Source organism: Eretmochelys imbricata, chromosome 21 (assembly GCF_965152235.1).
Source record: "Eretmochelys imbricata isolate rEreImb1 chromosome 21, rEreImb1.hap1, whole genome shotgun sequence".
Lineage (NCBI taxonomy): Eukaryota > Metazoa > Chordata > Testudines > Cheloniidae > Eretmochelys > Eretmochelys imbricata.
In genome coordinates this window covers 13,244,855-13,260,787 of record NC_135592.1, presented here as the reverse complement: position 1 = coordinate 13,260,787, position 15,933 = coordinate 13,244,855, and the positions used below count along the sequence as shown (strand labels likewise).

At 49.2% G+C, this 15,933-nt stretch overlaps 1 protein-coding gene across 1 annotated transcript in view; it reads left to right on the top strand.

Moving 5' to 3' along the window:
• Window positions 1-10,621, top strand: part of KCNC4 (potassium voltage-gated channel subfamily C member 4) — a 47,394-nt gene extending 36,773 nt beyond the window's left edge. Inside the window, exon 4 of the mRNA XM_077839291.1 lies at window positions 10,592-10,621. Within this exon, the coding sequence (XP_077695417.1) occupies window positions 10,592-10,611 (20 nt within the window). The 3' untranslated portion in view covers window positions 10,612-10,621. The remainder of the gene's footprint in view (window positions 1-10,591) is intronic.
• Window positions 10,622-15,933: the final 5,312 nt, after the last annotated feature.

Genomic DNA, 15,933 nt, shown 5'->3' with positions numbered 1-15,933 from the left:
GAGTTTTCTATGGCAACTTCTAGAGTAGCCTGTTTTCATCCATACGCAGTCTTGATTTAAAGACTGGCTGTCTTGGTAAAAGGGCTGCTGCAGCTCAACCGGGACTTATAGGTTGGATGCAGGAATCACAGGGTGAAGCGCTATGGCCTGTTAGACAGGAGGTCGGACTGGCTGGCCAGGATGGTCCCTTCTGACCTTAAAACCTACAACGCTACGAATGGGAAATTGTGGGGCTTTTCCATAAGTCACCACCACTCTGTGGATCGCTTTTCATCTGATACTCTCAAAGCACCCCCGAAAGAAGGGAGAAACTGGTGCTCAGAGAGCTTCAGTGAACTCAGCCGGCCCAGAAAACAAAGTCGGTACTCAAATCCAAGTCTCGACTCCCGTGCCTTATTAAATGGATCACAAACTGCCCCCCTTACTGTGGGGTCTGTCTGATGGCCCTTCATTTGGGAAGGCCAGAGCTGACACACCCACAGAGGCTGCAGCGTGACTCAGAGCTCCAATCAATACTGATGAACTCATTGACAAAGAGAACTAGAGCGCTATGGGTTACCAGTGCTCTAAGTTCTGGCTTTGGGACATCTGGTTTTCAGTGAGGCATGATGGAGCAAAACCACACCTGTGAAAATCCACCTGAACATTCGCTGGGGATGGGAGCAGATCAGAATCCCAGCGCTGACCTATGAGAATGTTTGGTGCTGGATCCTCTGCTGGGGTAAATCAATGGATCTCTATTTAGATCAGTAAAAGAACTGGGTCTCAGGCTAGCATCTCTAAACCAACTCTTTTTTTGGAGGTGTGAAAAAGCTTTTGGTAAACTTTTGCTTTAGTTTTTGCTGGTCTCTGAGCCTCCTCCTAGTGTGGTCCAGGATGGATGCAGCAATCCCTGGAATCGTAAGTGAAAGGCTGCTCTCCTGAGTGGCAACCTCCCAGTAGGGTAACCACATGTCCTGTTTTAGCCAGGACAGTCCCTTTTTTAAGCCCTGTCCTGGGTGTCCCAACTTTTTTTGGCAAAAGTGGGCATTTGTCCCATTTGCTCTTGCCAACTGATCAATGGGACAAATGCCCATTTTCATCAAAGTGGGGTGGGGAGGAATATGTGTGTGGGAGCAGTGATGCCAGCCCCACATGTGGGGGAGGCAGGGCTCAGGTGGGGGGCACGCAGGGCTCGTGTGAGCAGCGACACCAACCCCAGCATCACCCCAAGGGCGGGAAGGGCTCTGGAGAATGGTGATACCAGCCCCATACATGGTGGGAGAAGGCTCAGGCTATCCCTACACGGTATCCCTTTTTCCCTGGGGAAATATGGTCACCCACCTCCCAGAGATCATCATCTTGGGACATTACTGACAGACTTGCAGCCCCAGTAGTTTGGATGAGGCTCAGCAAAGCAGCCAAACATTTGGAGAGTCGCATGGCTCCAAATTCCAAACCGGTTTAGAGGTTCTTCCATCACTAGTTTGAATCTCCTTTGCATGCAAATGCCACCGCATGAAATTCAGCAGGGAAGGTCTAGCGCTAACTCCCTATCATGAAAATCCCACTGATCGCCATGAGTGCGTCTTACCATTCTGCCCACTGCAGGGGTCTGGAGCTGGATAATGAGACTTTAGTAAATTAGGTATCAGATTTGCCTGAGCTGGGTGGTCGTGTCTGGGGAGGGTCATGGGGCGTTGTCAGGACTGAGCTCTGTGACACAGATGGATTTCAGCATAGGCAGGGCTAGGTGGTCAGGTTTGCCTGTAGAGAACTAAGCAACCTGTCTCTCTCTCTGCCAAGATAGGATCCAGGACTGGGCTATCAGAGGGACCGGGAGGTCAGAGCTCTGTGAGGGCTGATGACTGGACTAGCGGGGCAGGGCTGATTAGCAGAGCTGTGTGGGTGATACGAGCTAGGAAAACTGGAGGTGCCACTGGCAAGAAGGAGGAGCATCAGCAGAGCTGACTGTAGGAGCCCAGCACTGGAACAGCAGGGAGTACTGCAGGTCAGGGCCGAAATGTATCGGCAGAGCTGTGTGGGCGGGAAGCTTACAAAGCTCATTCCCATGTCATCCCTTGTAATTATTTGTTCTAGACAAGGCATCGGAAATGTACGTGGTGCTTTGCAAAACAACAGTGGAGTCCCTGCCCAGAAGGACTTAGCTTCCAAGGAGCAGAGAATTCATTTTTGTCACCTTAACGCCTGGATCAGGGCCCCATCGTGTTGCATGCTGCAGACATGCATAGCAAGGAAGAGCCGCTGTCCCAAGGAGCTATAGACAAAGGAAACAGAGGGGAAGTGACTTGACCGGGTCCCACAACAAGTCCGGGACAGAGCCAGGAGCAGAATGCAGGTCTGTCTGATTCCCCGCCCAGTGCCCTTGGCACTAGGCATCACTGACTCCCAGTAGGCTTTCATGGAGTTACTCATATGAATAAGTGTAAAACAGGGTGGAAAAGGACTCCACACCTGATCCTAAATTAAGACATCAGCAGCAGGAAGAAGCAACAAAGGGGAGCAGGCAGGGTGGGATTAGGGTGAAGAAGTTTGGTCATTTGCATCCCTCACCCAACGGATGACAATGGAGGGTCCCATTGAGCCTTGGTTTCATTGTAAGACTGGGTATACAGCTCCTTAGAGAAGAGAGTTTGGGGTAGGATGGTGTGAGAGGACAGGGCGGTGGGGAAGGCAAGCAGGAGCTCTGTAATCTGGGCCCTATATTTAGTGAGCACTGAAATTAGTGGAATTCACATGAAGTAAGAAATAGGACTTTAAAAGGTAAACAGAGGAGAAAAGGTCCTTTCGATGAGCCAGGTTTCTCTGACTAGAAACCTGGGGTATGAGTCTGCTGCCGCTTACAGGAGCAAACTGGAGTGACTCCACTGGAGTGACACTAGTGTTGATTCTGATCTCACTCCAATTTAAGCTCCTGGCATCTATTGTACTGCCAAGGACTAAGAACTCCCTCCTGTCTCCAGATTTTCTGGAGAAATACCTTTCTTAAAAGCAAGAGTTTATTCCCCATTCAGCTTTGGAGGACTTTTTTTTTTTTTTTCAGTGTGAGCAAGGAGATTATTTAAGCCTATGAAATAATCTCTTTTGCTACAAAGTGCACTTCCTTGTACGCATGGGATCTGTTACGTCACAGAGAGAGACACCCTTGGGAGAAAGCATTGGGGTTTCACCTGAAGGGCACAGTGTTGTTTTTTATATACACCTCACACAGTTAGCCTGTGGAACGCATTGCCACAAGATAATGTGACAGTGGTGAGTGTATATTACAGGTCCCCCTCTGTGCCTGATCCACATTGGTTGTTACAGCCACCAGCTACCGAGCCTTGGCGCGTTCTCTATGCTTTTAGCTTTGATAGTTACGGATTCAGTCCCTGTGTGTTGGCCGAGGGGGTGGCCATAACAATAGCACTCACGCAAAAAACCTCTGAAGTAACCGAAACATTTTTCTCCCACATGTTCATCTGTAAACAACATGTAACTCCTCAATTAAGCCTGTCCTGACCCCTTCTAGTGGCTAATCCACACAAAGCAGGTCCCCACATCTGTACCCTGGAGTTCAGAGTCAGGGAGGAACCATAAGGGCATGCTGTTTCTACCAGGAAATAGAGAATTAGCTCAAGTGATAGAAACCTCTGCTTAGAGCTGGAGATACGATAGTCTATCCCAGACAAGCCAGCCTCTGGGTTCAGGGATTGATTATGTATAGGCTTGGCAGAATTGGATTTTTCTTTTCTTTTTAAAATCAATTTAACCGATATTGATTGATTTTTAAAGCCATTTTTCCTATTTGTATCTATTTAAACATTCACAGTTGTCAGAAATTACAAGTGGGTCAGACAATGATGATTTAATGGCAGTAGATGAGGAGATTCAAAAGTTAAGGGTTTAGAACCTTAGCGCACACATTGTCAATGCCCTGTCAAAACCTAGGCACTAAGCAGCCTTAAATCAAACTCTGTGTTCTCAAGCCGCATTTGTCGTCTTTTGCCTGTCTGTCAACTTCGATGATTATTGGTGGAAATACTCTGTCCGTTTCTGCCTGTGCAGTGATTTTGACTTCTTTGATTTTTTTTTTTAAACCAACACTTACTGATTTTAAAAAACTGTAATCCATCCTAGCCTAGTTTATGTATCATGCGAGCTACATCTGTCTTGGTCCCCTTCTAGTGGCCAGACCATGGAAGGAGATTTAAATGACACTGTCTGAGTGAATGGGGCTGATTTATTTATTATCTAGCAGTAACAGCACATGGCCTTAGGTCCAGAGCTCCTGGGTTCTGTCCCTGCAGGTGACCCATCCAGGGTGATTGTTACAGTGGCAAATATTTTTGCAGAGATTTTCCCCTCTTACTATTTTCCCTAGTCTAACCCCTGATCCCTGTGTCACTTCATTGCTGCCCTAACAGATGGCAAGTTTTTCAAAGCTGAAGGATATTCATTACCGAGCTTGCTACCCCTTTCCAGGTGCTTTAACTTTCCACAGCTGCCATCTCAGCGGTTCCCACCCTGACAAACAGCAGGGGGGATTTTAGAAAAGGAAGATTTTTAGATGTATAATGCATGGTGGCTGATCTTCTTCCTGGTGACCTCTCTTTCCCTGCACGAGAGAAGCCAGCGTACCTCCCTCATGGCTTTAGTGCACGTGAGCTAGCTTGTCTTCCCCCAGCAGGGGATTTAATGTCCTATCAGAACATTGCCATCCAGGTATCCTTCACGCTCCCGGCACAGAGATCTGTTTATAGGGCCAGATTTCCAACTGCTCAGTGCCCCCAATGGAACCAAAATTTTCACTTCCCTTTTGGCCTAGTGCTTGGCCAATACTCAAGGCCTTACGGGGTTGGGATCATTACAATGAGAAGTAGTTTCTACCTAACTCGTAGCATCAAGCAAATAGCAGGCAGCTTCCTGCCTCAGAAATCCCCATGCCTGCCACTCCAGCGAGCTCTGTGCCCAAGAAGTTCTGTCTCTCTGCTTCCTCTCAGAGTCACGCTCACAATTACTTCTCCAGGCTTCCTGCCTCCAACACACACAGGCTGCAAAACCAGTCTCCTAGCTCCTGCAGTGGCCGTCAGGGAAACTCAGCCCACACAGCTGAGCTGCAACTGGCCATGTGCCTTGGGCAGTCCCTGCATTGTTCGTAGCTGTCTGCTATAAAACGGGCTTAAGTGCTCCTTCCATTGAGTCCCATACCCACTGAATTTAGAGGTCTATGATTGTCTTTGGATCAAAGACTCTCCTGAGGGCAGCCATTAGCACCTTTCAACACAACAGTTCCCTAAGATCCATCCAGGCAATAGAAAAGCTCAGCAGACCCTTTAATTGCTCCCTGTGTTCCAAAATAAAGCTTTGCTTCTGCATTGATCCCTGTTCAAGATGCAGTCACCCCTCGTCCTGCCCTGTCTCTTGGCACCCAACGGTCTGTGTGCTGTGTCCATGAAGGCCATGAGATATAGCAGGCACATGGCAGACTGCTCCAGCTAATCTGCAAACTGATCTCTGCCACTGCAGTCTTTGAGGCTAAAAGGATTTTTTTTTTTTTAAATGTTGGGAATATAGGTCATCCATAACCTTAAAAAAGAAACCAAACAAGGAACCAACAAGCCTAAGCTGCAGTCTCTGGTGTCTCAATGGAGACTTGGTTCAAATAGTGCATGTGGAGGGGACTCTAGTCAAAGGAAAGGAGATGTATTTGAGTGAAGGACCTTGTGATTTCATAGACGGTCTGGTCTGGCCCACATTAATGTACCGTTAACAGGCTGCCCCCAGCATCAAGGAACCTGCGCTTAGAATTTCTATGGTGGTTTAGCTTCACACTGCTGTTCTCAAGAGAAAGCAGCCCTTGATGGGCAGACTCGGGCAATGATCACATGGGATACCTACCGATCTAAGGTACCATCCATCGCCAGCAGTGTCATAGCATCTAGGCCCCTCACAATCTGTAAGGTATTTATCCTCACCACACCTCCGGTAGGCAGCCAAGGAAGTGCTTTTATCCATATTGTAGAGATGGGGGAACAGCAAGATTAGGATCCAGATGTTGAAAAATATTTGGTTCATAGATTCCAGGGCCAGACAGGACCATTGTGATCCTCTAGTCTGTCCTGGGTTATGCAGGAGGTCAGACAACTTCCTTAAAATATTTCCTAGAGCAGATGTTTTAGAAAAAACACCCAACCCTGATTTAAAAGTTGCCAGTGATGGAGACTCTACCACGACCCTTGGTAAATTGTTCCAGTGGCTAACTACTCTCACTGTTAAATATATACACCTTATTTCCAGTCTGAATTTGTCTAGCTTCAACTTCCACCCATTGGATTGTTAGACCTTCCTCTGCTAGACTGAAGAGCCCATTATACAATATTTGTTCCCCATGTAGACTGCAATCAAGTCCCCCCTTATCCTTCTCTTTGTTGAATTAAATAGACTGAGCTCTTTGAGTCTGTCTCTACAAGGCAGGTTGTCTAATCCTTTCTTCATTCTTGTGGCTTTTCTCTGACCCCTCTCCAATTTATCAACATTCTCCTTGAATTGTGGGCACCAGACCTGGACACAAGATTCCAGCAGCGGTCACAGTAATGCCAAATATAGAAGGAAAATAATCTCTTTACTCCTACTTCAGATTACCCTACGAATGCATCCAAGGATTACATTAGCTCTTTTGGCCACATCATAGCACTCGGAGCTCCTGTTCCACAAAAACGACGAGGAGTCCTTGTGGCACCTTAGAGACTAACAAATTTGTTTGGGCACAAGCTTTTGTGGGCTAGAACCCACTTCATCAGATGCATGGAGTGGAAAATGCAGTAGCAGGTATAAATACACAGCACATGAAAGGATGGGAGTTGCCTTACCAAGTGGGAGGTCAGTCTAACGAGACCATTCAATTAACAGTAGGATACCAAGGGAGGAAACATCACGTTTGTAATGGTAATGAGAGTGGCCCATTTCAAACAGTTGACAAGAAGGTGTGACCACGACCCCCAAATCTTTTTCAGTCACTACTGACCAGGATAGAATCTGCCATCCTGAAAGTAGGGCCTCCAGTCTTTGCTCCTAGATGGACACATTTACATTTAGCCGTATTAAAACACAGATTGTTTGCTTATGCCCAGTTTACCAAGCATTCTAGATCACTACGTATCCGTAACCTGTGATCTTCATTATTTACCACTTTGCCAAGTTTTGTGTCCTCTGCAGACTTCCATGGGGGATGGTTTTCTGTTCTCTCTGAGATCACTGATAAAAACGGTAAATAGCATAGGGCCAAGACTAGATCCCCACTAGAAACGCATCTACTCAATAATTCCCCATTTGCAATTGAGGCCATTTAATATGTGCCATGTTAATTTTATATTGTTGTAGTTTTTGTTAATCAAAATGTCATGTGGTACCAACTCAAATGCCTTCCAGAAGTCTAAGTATAGTACATCAACACTATTGCCTTTATTAAACTTGGTATCTTTTTTGATGAGATTACCAGTTAGTTGGACAGGATCTATTTTCCATAAACCCATGTTGACTGGCATTAATTCTATTACTGAATTCCCACTGAAAGTGGGGCCCCTGGAGGGGCCAGGGTGTGGGGATGTGGAGGGGGGGCAAGTAGAGACTTGTATCCTGGGCAGATCCCAGCCTTGTCACTGGCCCCTCACTCCCATCTCCTCCAGAAATTAAGGGGAGTTAGGCGCCTAAATACCTTTAAAAATCTGGGCCTGAGCAATTTGCCTAAGGAAGTGTGTGGCAAAGCAGGGAACTGATCCCATGTATCCGGAGTGCCCTGCTTACTGGGCCTTCCTTCCCCTCCGGAAAGCCGCCTGTGGGCAGGGACATACCATTCGTTTCTATAGTTGAACGTTGCCTCCTCGCCCACACAAGTGGGGCCAGCTCTGCTCTCCTCCCAGGATGTAAGTTAACGGGGGGGTCATAGTCATTTCCCACTGCAGCTGCCTCTCCCGCAGTGACAACCAGGGCGAAGACAGCCTTTGTGCATTCCTACCCTGCACCCTGGGGAAAGCAAGAATGTAATCGGATGGACCGTGATTAATTTGGGAAAGGTGGCTGCTCAGTGGCACTGCACCTGCTGTTCTGCACAGCAGCTGGCGCTAAGGGAGGATGCATGGTCCATTTTCGTTTTGTCGCACTGACCTATTCTGAGGTCGCGTTCATGTGTTTGTCACCAGTACCCAGCCAGGGGTTAGCTCCTTGGTAACTATTCTGAAGCTGTTTTGAATGCATAGATCTCATTCCTGCTCTTTCCAATGCATGGTTCACATCCATGGTGCATGGGTCAGTCATTGTTGCATTATGTACTTGAGCTGGATCCAAACGTCCCTGAGACCCGAAAGCGGAGTTTGCACATGCTCCTTTCTCGGTATTCCACCTCTCTCTCACACACACACACACCCCTCAGAATGCCAGGAACGTCTGGAAAACTTGGATCCCACCTCTATGATACATTAAACACACCCCTGACTTGCTCTTAGAGAGCTGGGGTTGCCAACCCTCCAGGACTGGCCTGGAGTCTCCAGGAATTGAAGATCATGGCATGTGATCCAATCTCCAGGAATACATCCAACCAAAATTGGCAACCCTATTGGGAGCCCAGCCTCCCGGTCCCCATATTTATTTATTTTTTTCCCCCTGGGAGTCCAGGCTACCCGTTCGGGTGCTAAGCCCACATCCTCAATGGTATTCAAGCTCCTAACTTCATTGAAATCAATGGAAGTTAGGAGCCCAAGTACTTTTCAGGATCTGGGTTTATAGCGCTTACCTCAAGAGTGTGAGTAGTCCCAGTGACTCCAATAGGACACTTACACGCTTAAAAGTGAGCCTGCATTTGAGCTCTGCTGAATTGGAGCATCAATCTTTCAGTGTTTAAGTACTGAAGAAGGCAGGGTGGTAGAAAGAGACCAATGCAATGAACACACCCTCCCTATCTGCATGAATATACCATACTGTGCAGTTCAGATCAGGCAGCGGGAAAAGTGATGGGGCTTCCTTGAATTCTCCTTGGGACAAATTGTGATCTGGTGTAACTCTGGAAGTCCACTGAGTTTGGATATACATCGGTGTAAGAGCTCAGAAGCTGGCCCATCTGTGGATTATCCCACCATACCCAACTTTCCCATGGCCATAACAATACCCTGTTGAGGAGAGAGAATGCCTCAGTGATCATAGGGCTGGATTCTGATCTTATTTCCACCAGTGTCCATGTGACTCTGCTCACTTCGCTGGAGTTACTCTAGCTTGCTTACACCAGCCTAGGTAAGAACAGAATCTGTCCCTAGGCAGCCGGTCCCAACTATGCATGGCGTGTCAGGTGTATTCTGTGGCAATGAGGGGTGTTGAGTGATTTCAGAGTGTGCTGTATTGATGATATAGGCAGGACGATGTTTCTTAAACATCCGGTTAAGGAAATAGACAAGCTTTATGTTATGGTGAAGGCTCTTTTTCTAAAAGAATCGTACACCCATGATGCCAGTAGTCACTTTGGTCAGTTTATTAGCTGGGATCATATAACTAGGGGCCTTCACAGCTTTGGTCTCCTGCAGAATCTGTTCCCTTGTTGCTATTGATTATAATCAGGAAATGCAAGTTCTTTTCTCACACCTCACATGGGGGTCCCTACACCTAACTAGCTAGGTAAGGGCCCCAGGGGATTGCCAGCTATTTACCAGCTCCGCTCAGCCTCAAGTGAACTCAGGGGCAGCTGGGATCTGAACCCAGGCAGTGGGATGATGCAGGGAATTGTCAGTAGAAACATAGCCCTGGGGGGGATGTGCAATCCTGGGGTGCGTGCAGGCTCGTGGCTGGAGTGGTACCCTATCTGGCCCCTGGCATTCTTAGCCAAGGTAAGGGACCTCACGTGGCCGGCCCTCAGGGAGCCCCGCGAGGGGTGGTGGTACTCAGCTGTTTGCGATCCCACACTGCAATCAGCTACCTCCCTCTTTCTTCATGGCCAGTTGGGAGCGAGGCCCTGTAATAATATGGGGTCACTGGGTGGAAAAGGTTAAGAACCACTGAGTCCCAGCCAGGGTAAGGATCGTCCGGTGCCCAGGGATGCTCAGCTATGGGCTGGGACTCCAAATAACTGCAGAGTGATTGTACTGTACCCAGCCCCAGGGGTGCCCATCCCGGGTGATGTCAGCCCTTCATTTAGCCTGAGCCTTCTCTCTGACTCACCCCAACTACCATATGGTCTGTCTGGGCGGCTTCAGTGTTACCCAGGCTTTAGAAAGCTGAATGAATCATCCTTTCAAAGCATCCTGGTTTCTGGACCCACAGGGCACGTGAATCTCATTCTGTCTCTGTTTATCTATTTATTTAAATCCCCGAGCAGGAAGTGCTGAGAGGAGAGTGCGTACCATGGTGTGTTTAATGCCTGCGTCCTTTAAATGCAGAGAGCTGCAAAGGTGTCCCCTCTTCTAATTATCCCCAAGCCGAGGTCATCACCTTCTCTTAAAACTTTGGTCAGGCGCTGGCAGGCCGAGAGAACAACAGACGCGTTAGTGGGGCCACGTTGGCCTGCTCTCAGCCGCATGGGCAAAGCTCTTTTTGCTGTGAAAGACTCTGAAAATCCTTGTTTTTGCAGGACTGTCGAATCCCCTGTGACTCCCTTGGAAGCTGGGATTTGCTCAGACCATTTGCCAGGTCTAAATGTACCCAGGACGGGCAGGCGAGGGAAGAGGGGGACGAGACCGGATTCCCCCGCCGCGCTGTAACCTTGCTTGTTGTGCATGTGTTGTACGACCATCTGTCTGACGTATACCATGGTCCCCGCCCTGCCCCCACTGACGATGCCATTCACGACTCCCGTGCTGTCCGTTCCGATGCACCCTCTCGCTCCCCTCCACTTGTTGACTGACCCGTTGGCTGGCGTGATTGCTGTAGTAACTTAGACGGCGCCCAGATCTCGCCGCAGACGACCATCGCGGGGCGTCAGCAGCTCATCACGGGCGCCCTGTCGCAGGCACCATCTGTGCTCTCACCGTGTCCATCCGCCGAGCGGTAGCTGTGGACTATTATTTTTAGACTCTGTGACGTTTGCTCCGGCCTCCTCCAATGTACAGATTCCTTCTCTAGAAGAGGCAGCTCCTGGGATTGGTTTGGGACCCATTGGACGATGGCTCCGGAGGTGCATGGGGGTGGGGGGAAGAAGCCTCCAAGAAGTCCAAGTTGCAATACTCGAGCAGCCAATGACTGAGTGCAATAGCAGAGACCAGGTGGACCGGCTGGCCTGATATGGCCAGCTTCTTTCTAATGCTGTTACATATCTCCGTGACCAAGGCAATACTAATCCCATTACCTTATATGCTGTACACATGCCTCTTCCTGTCAAGCAGTACTAGAGTTCTAATAAAGAGATCTGGGAGCTGAAATTTGGCTCTTGTATGTGTCACTGCCTTTCCTTTGCGTGAGCTCACTGAATCCCATTTGGTGATCAGCACCTATAAACTGCAGCCAAGATTCTGTATAATCCTGCAGCACCCTAGGCCTGTATCCTACTGTACAGTCCCCTAGGCTCTGTGTCCAGGTCCCTGGACTCTGTGACAGGGTCATTGGAGTCTGCCTCTGGACACCTGGGTTCCACAGTGCTCTCAGTGCAACAGACTGGGAATTCCATGGCAGCTTCATTTAAATGATTCCTGTTTTTATGTGTGTGTTTTTAATATGGATTTCCCTATTTGGCAGCATGAGATTGTAGAAGAAGCACGCTCTCTTTCTGTAAAGATGATTAGCAGGGAAATAGTTAGCAATGTTGACATTTTAAATGCCATCTTTAGGTTTCAGAGTTAACAACCTCTTGCAAGGAATGGAATCATTCGCACCTCGCTGAGCTGTTGTGTCAGGCTGCCTGCAGATTCAGGAAGATGGCACTATATTGGTTTTATATTAGGTTCATATTTTCAATGGTGTGTTTTGTTTTGTTTTTTTTTCCATCGTAAGGCCTAGAAATATAGAATCAGATCCTCGGCTAACGTTAACTGCTGTAGCTCCACTTGAGTCAAAGGAGTTGCACTGATTTGCACGAGGTGAGGATCTAGCCCCTAATAGTTTTAAATGACAGCTTAGGTTCTCCAGCACAGGATGGGGATTGAGCAGCAAATGGCATGGAATGGCAGTGTACATAGTGGCCCTGACTGCACTGCCTAGTTCCAGGTCACTGTCGTAATTAGCTTGTGGGACATTAATTTAAGCTCACAAGAAACGCATGTTGGGAATGACTGTGGAGAGAATGTACACAGGCCAGGGCTGATTTTTGTGAATGATGGTGAAATGCGATGATAGGAAACAGAACTAGAGGGTTTGAGCCCCTGGGAATCTATCTCTGGGAAAGGCCTTCCATAACACTGGAAAGAAAGCAGTGCAACTTACTGAGTGATCAGTGGTTTTGTGGCTGATGGCCAAGCATCAGTTAAAGATTAAAACCTTTCTCCGAGACATTTAGAGAACTATATATTTCCCACTCAGATGAGATCAAGCCATTTGCAAGCCAGGTTGGCTGAAAGCTGCACCACCGGCTTCATAATTATATTAAACTCCATGGCCCGGTTCCAAAATTGCTGCTGTTTCGCTCTCCAGAAGATCAATGCTGAGCAAGCGGCTTCATTGTCTGGGTCTGAAAGCCGCTCACAGTCGCTGTGTAAATGGGCCCGAGCACCTCAGTGATGCAGGGCCACAGTGGCACTTACTGATTGGTCGTGCTGCGGGATGAGTCTGTGCCCGGGCTCCATAGCCCAGAGTTTAACTTCTCAAGCCCGGGTGGCCCTCTTGCACCACTCCCAGAGTGGTAGAATAGGGATCAGAAAGGCTGAGCAAGGCAAGCCCTGGTGGAGATGTCCAAGATAGATGAGTATTTGCTGCAAACCATGTAGGCCAATGCAGGGCTGGGCCATGTAGAAGCAGGTGCTCAGCAAGCAATATGAACAGCTCAGAGACCGCAAGGGCGTTGGCAAGCCTGGAACAGAAGGAAGCAACTAGGGCAATGCTGCAGGCAGAAGGACAACTGACTGCTGCAACAGGAGAAAATTAGGGACCTTCCCCTCCCAGCTGTTCTAGATCTCCTTTAGAGGGCAGTGGTGCTATGTCCCTTATGCAGTTTGGCACCACTAGGGGGCACTGTCACTAGCTCAAAGCCAGGCTGTTACACTCTGCCATCAAAACTTTCCAATAGTCGGTTTGTCGATGAATCTTGTTGAAATTTCGATGAGAAAATGAGATGAAACTTGTGGGGGAAAGTCCTGTTTTTTCTCATTGCAATTCAAAGCTTTTGAGTTAAAAGTTTTTGTCCAAAACCAATTTATTTGGGGGCAAATGTTAACCAGCTCGAATTAACAGCTTGTTAACCCTCTCAGCCCCAGATCTGGCATGCATCCACTCGGGTTATTTTGAAATGCCCATTTCTAACTAGAGATGGGCCAGAAATGTAACCCCAGGGCTGAACACACCCAAACACTGAGGAAGTTCTGATCCGGGTCAGGAATTTCCAGCTGGTTCCTGTCTCTGCCAATAGGCAGATCCAAATCTTTCTCTTCCCCTGTCAGCTGCTGGCTAAGCAGCCCACCCTTTGCCCCTTTCTATGTGGTACAATTGTCCCCAATAGCCTGTGGCTAAGCTCTGCTGGCTTTGCTGCTTCCTACAGTTAATCAATTACACAATCATTTGGGGCCTGATCAAACTCCCTTTGGAATTCAAGGGGTCATGGTAGATCTATCCCTTGTGGCACCTGCAGGGAGAAGGATAGGTAGCAGCAGAAGGCATGGAGCTTGGGGGGGAGCGTAAGAAGGCAGATGCTACCCAGGGCTTCTATGCCTCTGCAAAGTGGGCCCCACTCTGGTGCAAGGTAGGAGCTGTATGGCTGGGGAAGCTGGCTTCAGTTGATGTTCCTAAATCCTGCAAGAGTGCGTTATATCTCCTGAGCATTTTAGTTGCTCCTGATTGCAGCCATCTCCTTCTGACACCACCCTGTTGCTCCAAAAAATCCTTCTACCCCTCCTGCTACCACTGCAGCATGCGTCCTGCTCCTATTCTCTCATACGGCCGATATCGTTAAGGTGCCAGTCATCTTATGTTGCCAGCTAGCCACACCATAGAGCTGTTCAAGTGGCAGGCAGACATGCCAGAGCTGGAAGGTAGCAGGAGAATGGCCATTTGTGGAACGGATGCAGAAAAAACAGGGTTTGGGGGTTTTTTTTGTTTTGTTTTGTTTTGTTTGCAGCTTCTTGGCCAAAATGGGAAATGATGAGGTCACTTATGTAGGTTCAGAACCTCACCGTTGTACATGGCGCCCTGCCAGGGTGGGACACCTCTGCATGCAGATGCTCAAGAACACAACACATGTACACACAGAGGCAGGCCACCCTTGCGATTGGAAAAGCATTTGGGAAACATGGCTGCTAAAATACGGAGGGGCCCCTAAATGACTGGAATAGCCCTACAGAAAGTAGCCCAGCAGACATGTACGCAGATGTTCAGGGTGAGAGACAGACCAAACCACTCAGCGTTAAACAGTGAAGAGGTGAGGGGGGGCAGCCCCAGCAAGAAGAGACCAAATGGTTTGATTGCCTCAGTAAAACGGCACATCCTGAAAAGGGGAGCGGAGCTGCGGAGAGAGATTGAGTCAGAAGAAAGGGACTAAAGGAATGTGCCAGAGAGCAGCTGGTAACGGAGCCCGGAGAGAGAAAGGAAATAGGATTTCCAGGTTTCTTCTTTTCCTTTTCTTCCCCTTGTCTCTTTTCTGTCTGTGGTTTCACACTTCCGTAAAAGTAAACCTACTGAAGGGAAAGCACCACGCTTGCCTCTCCTTTCCGCTTCCTATTACAAGCGCTGTCATCTCAATGGCTGGGAGTTAGGCACCCAACTTTGGTTTTGGGTGCCTAATACCCTTTGGACTGTTCTCCAACACTGAGACTGGATGGGAGCGGAGTTTTGAATTGCCATAGAGCAGAGGTAGGCAAACTACGGCCCGTGGGCTGCGTCCAGCCCACAGGACCATCCTGCCCGGCCCTTGAGCTCCGGCCAGGGAAGGTAGCCCCCAGCCCCTCCCCTACTATCCCTCCTCCCCTGCAGTCTCAGCTCGCCATGCCACCAGCGCTCTGGGCAGCGGGGCTGCCAGTCCTGCTGCTCTGAGCAGCATGGTAAGGGGGCAGGGAGCGGTGGGGGGGGGGGGTTGGATAAGGGGCAGGGGGTCCCAGGGGGCAGTCAGGGGACAGGGAGCAGGGGGTGGTTGGATAGGCATGGGAGTCCCAGGGGGCCTGTTAGGGGGCTGGGGTGTGCGTAGGGAGCAGGGTGGGGTCCTGGCTGGGGGGCAGTCAGGGGACAAGGAGCAGGGGGGGTTGGATGGGTCGGGGGTTCTGAGGGGGCGGATAGGGGGGCGGGGGCTGTTTGAGGAGGCACAGCCTTCCCTACCCGGCCCTCCATACAGTTTGGGCATCCCAATGTGGCCCTCAAACCAAAAAGTTTGCCCACCCCTGCCATAGAGCCTTTAAGATGTGCTCATCTCAGGTTCCTGCCGCAGACAGGGCCGTGGCTGCTGTACCAAATGGCTTCTTTGGTTCCAGGAGTCAAAGCCAGATGAAGCTGGCGCAGTCTTTCCAGCGGCTGCTCCCAGGGAGTTGTGAATGCAGCAGTTGCGGTCGCAGACTCCAGGTAAGGTACCTGCTGAAGTTCAAACAGCAGAAGATGCCACAAATGGAAACCGGCTGGCGCTTCTACCCTGGGCCCTTGCTGCAACCCAGTAAAATCCTCCAGAACAGCTGTGCTCCCTGCACTCGGGCTAAGCAGAGGAGTATGGACCAGAGAGGTGCAGTGGAGTTAGCGGCGGGATCCCTGCCAGGTAAGACGACTTGGTCCTGAGACAGAAGTGTGGATCTCCGATCTCAGTAAGCAGGGAATCTAGTGGACATGGCCTCTGCTTTCCCCTGAGGCTTTCTA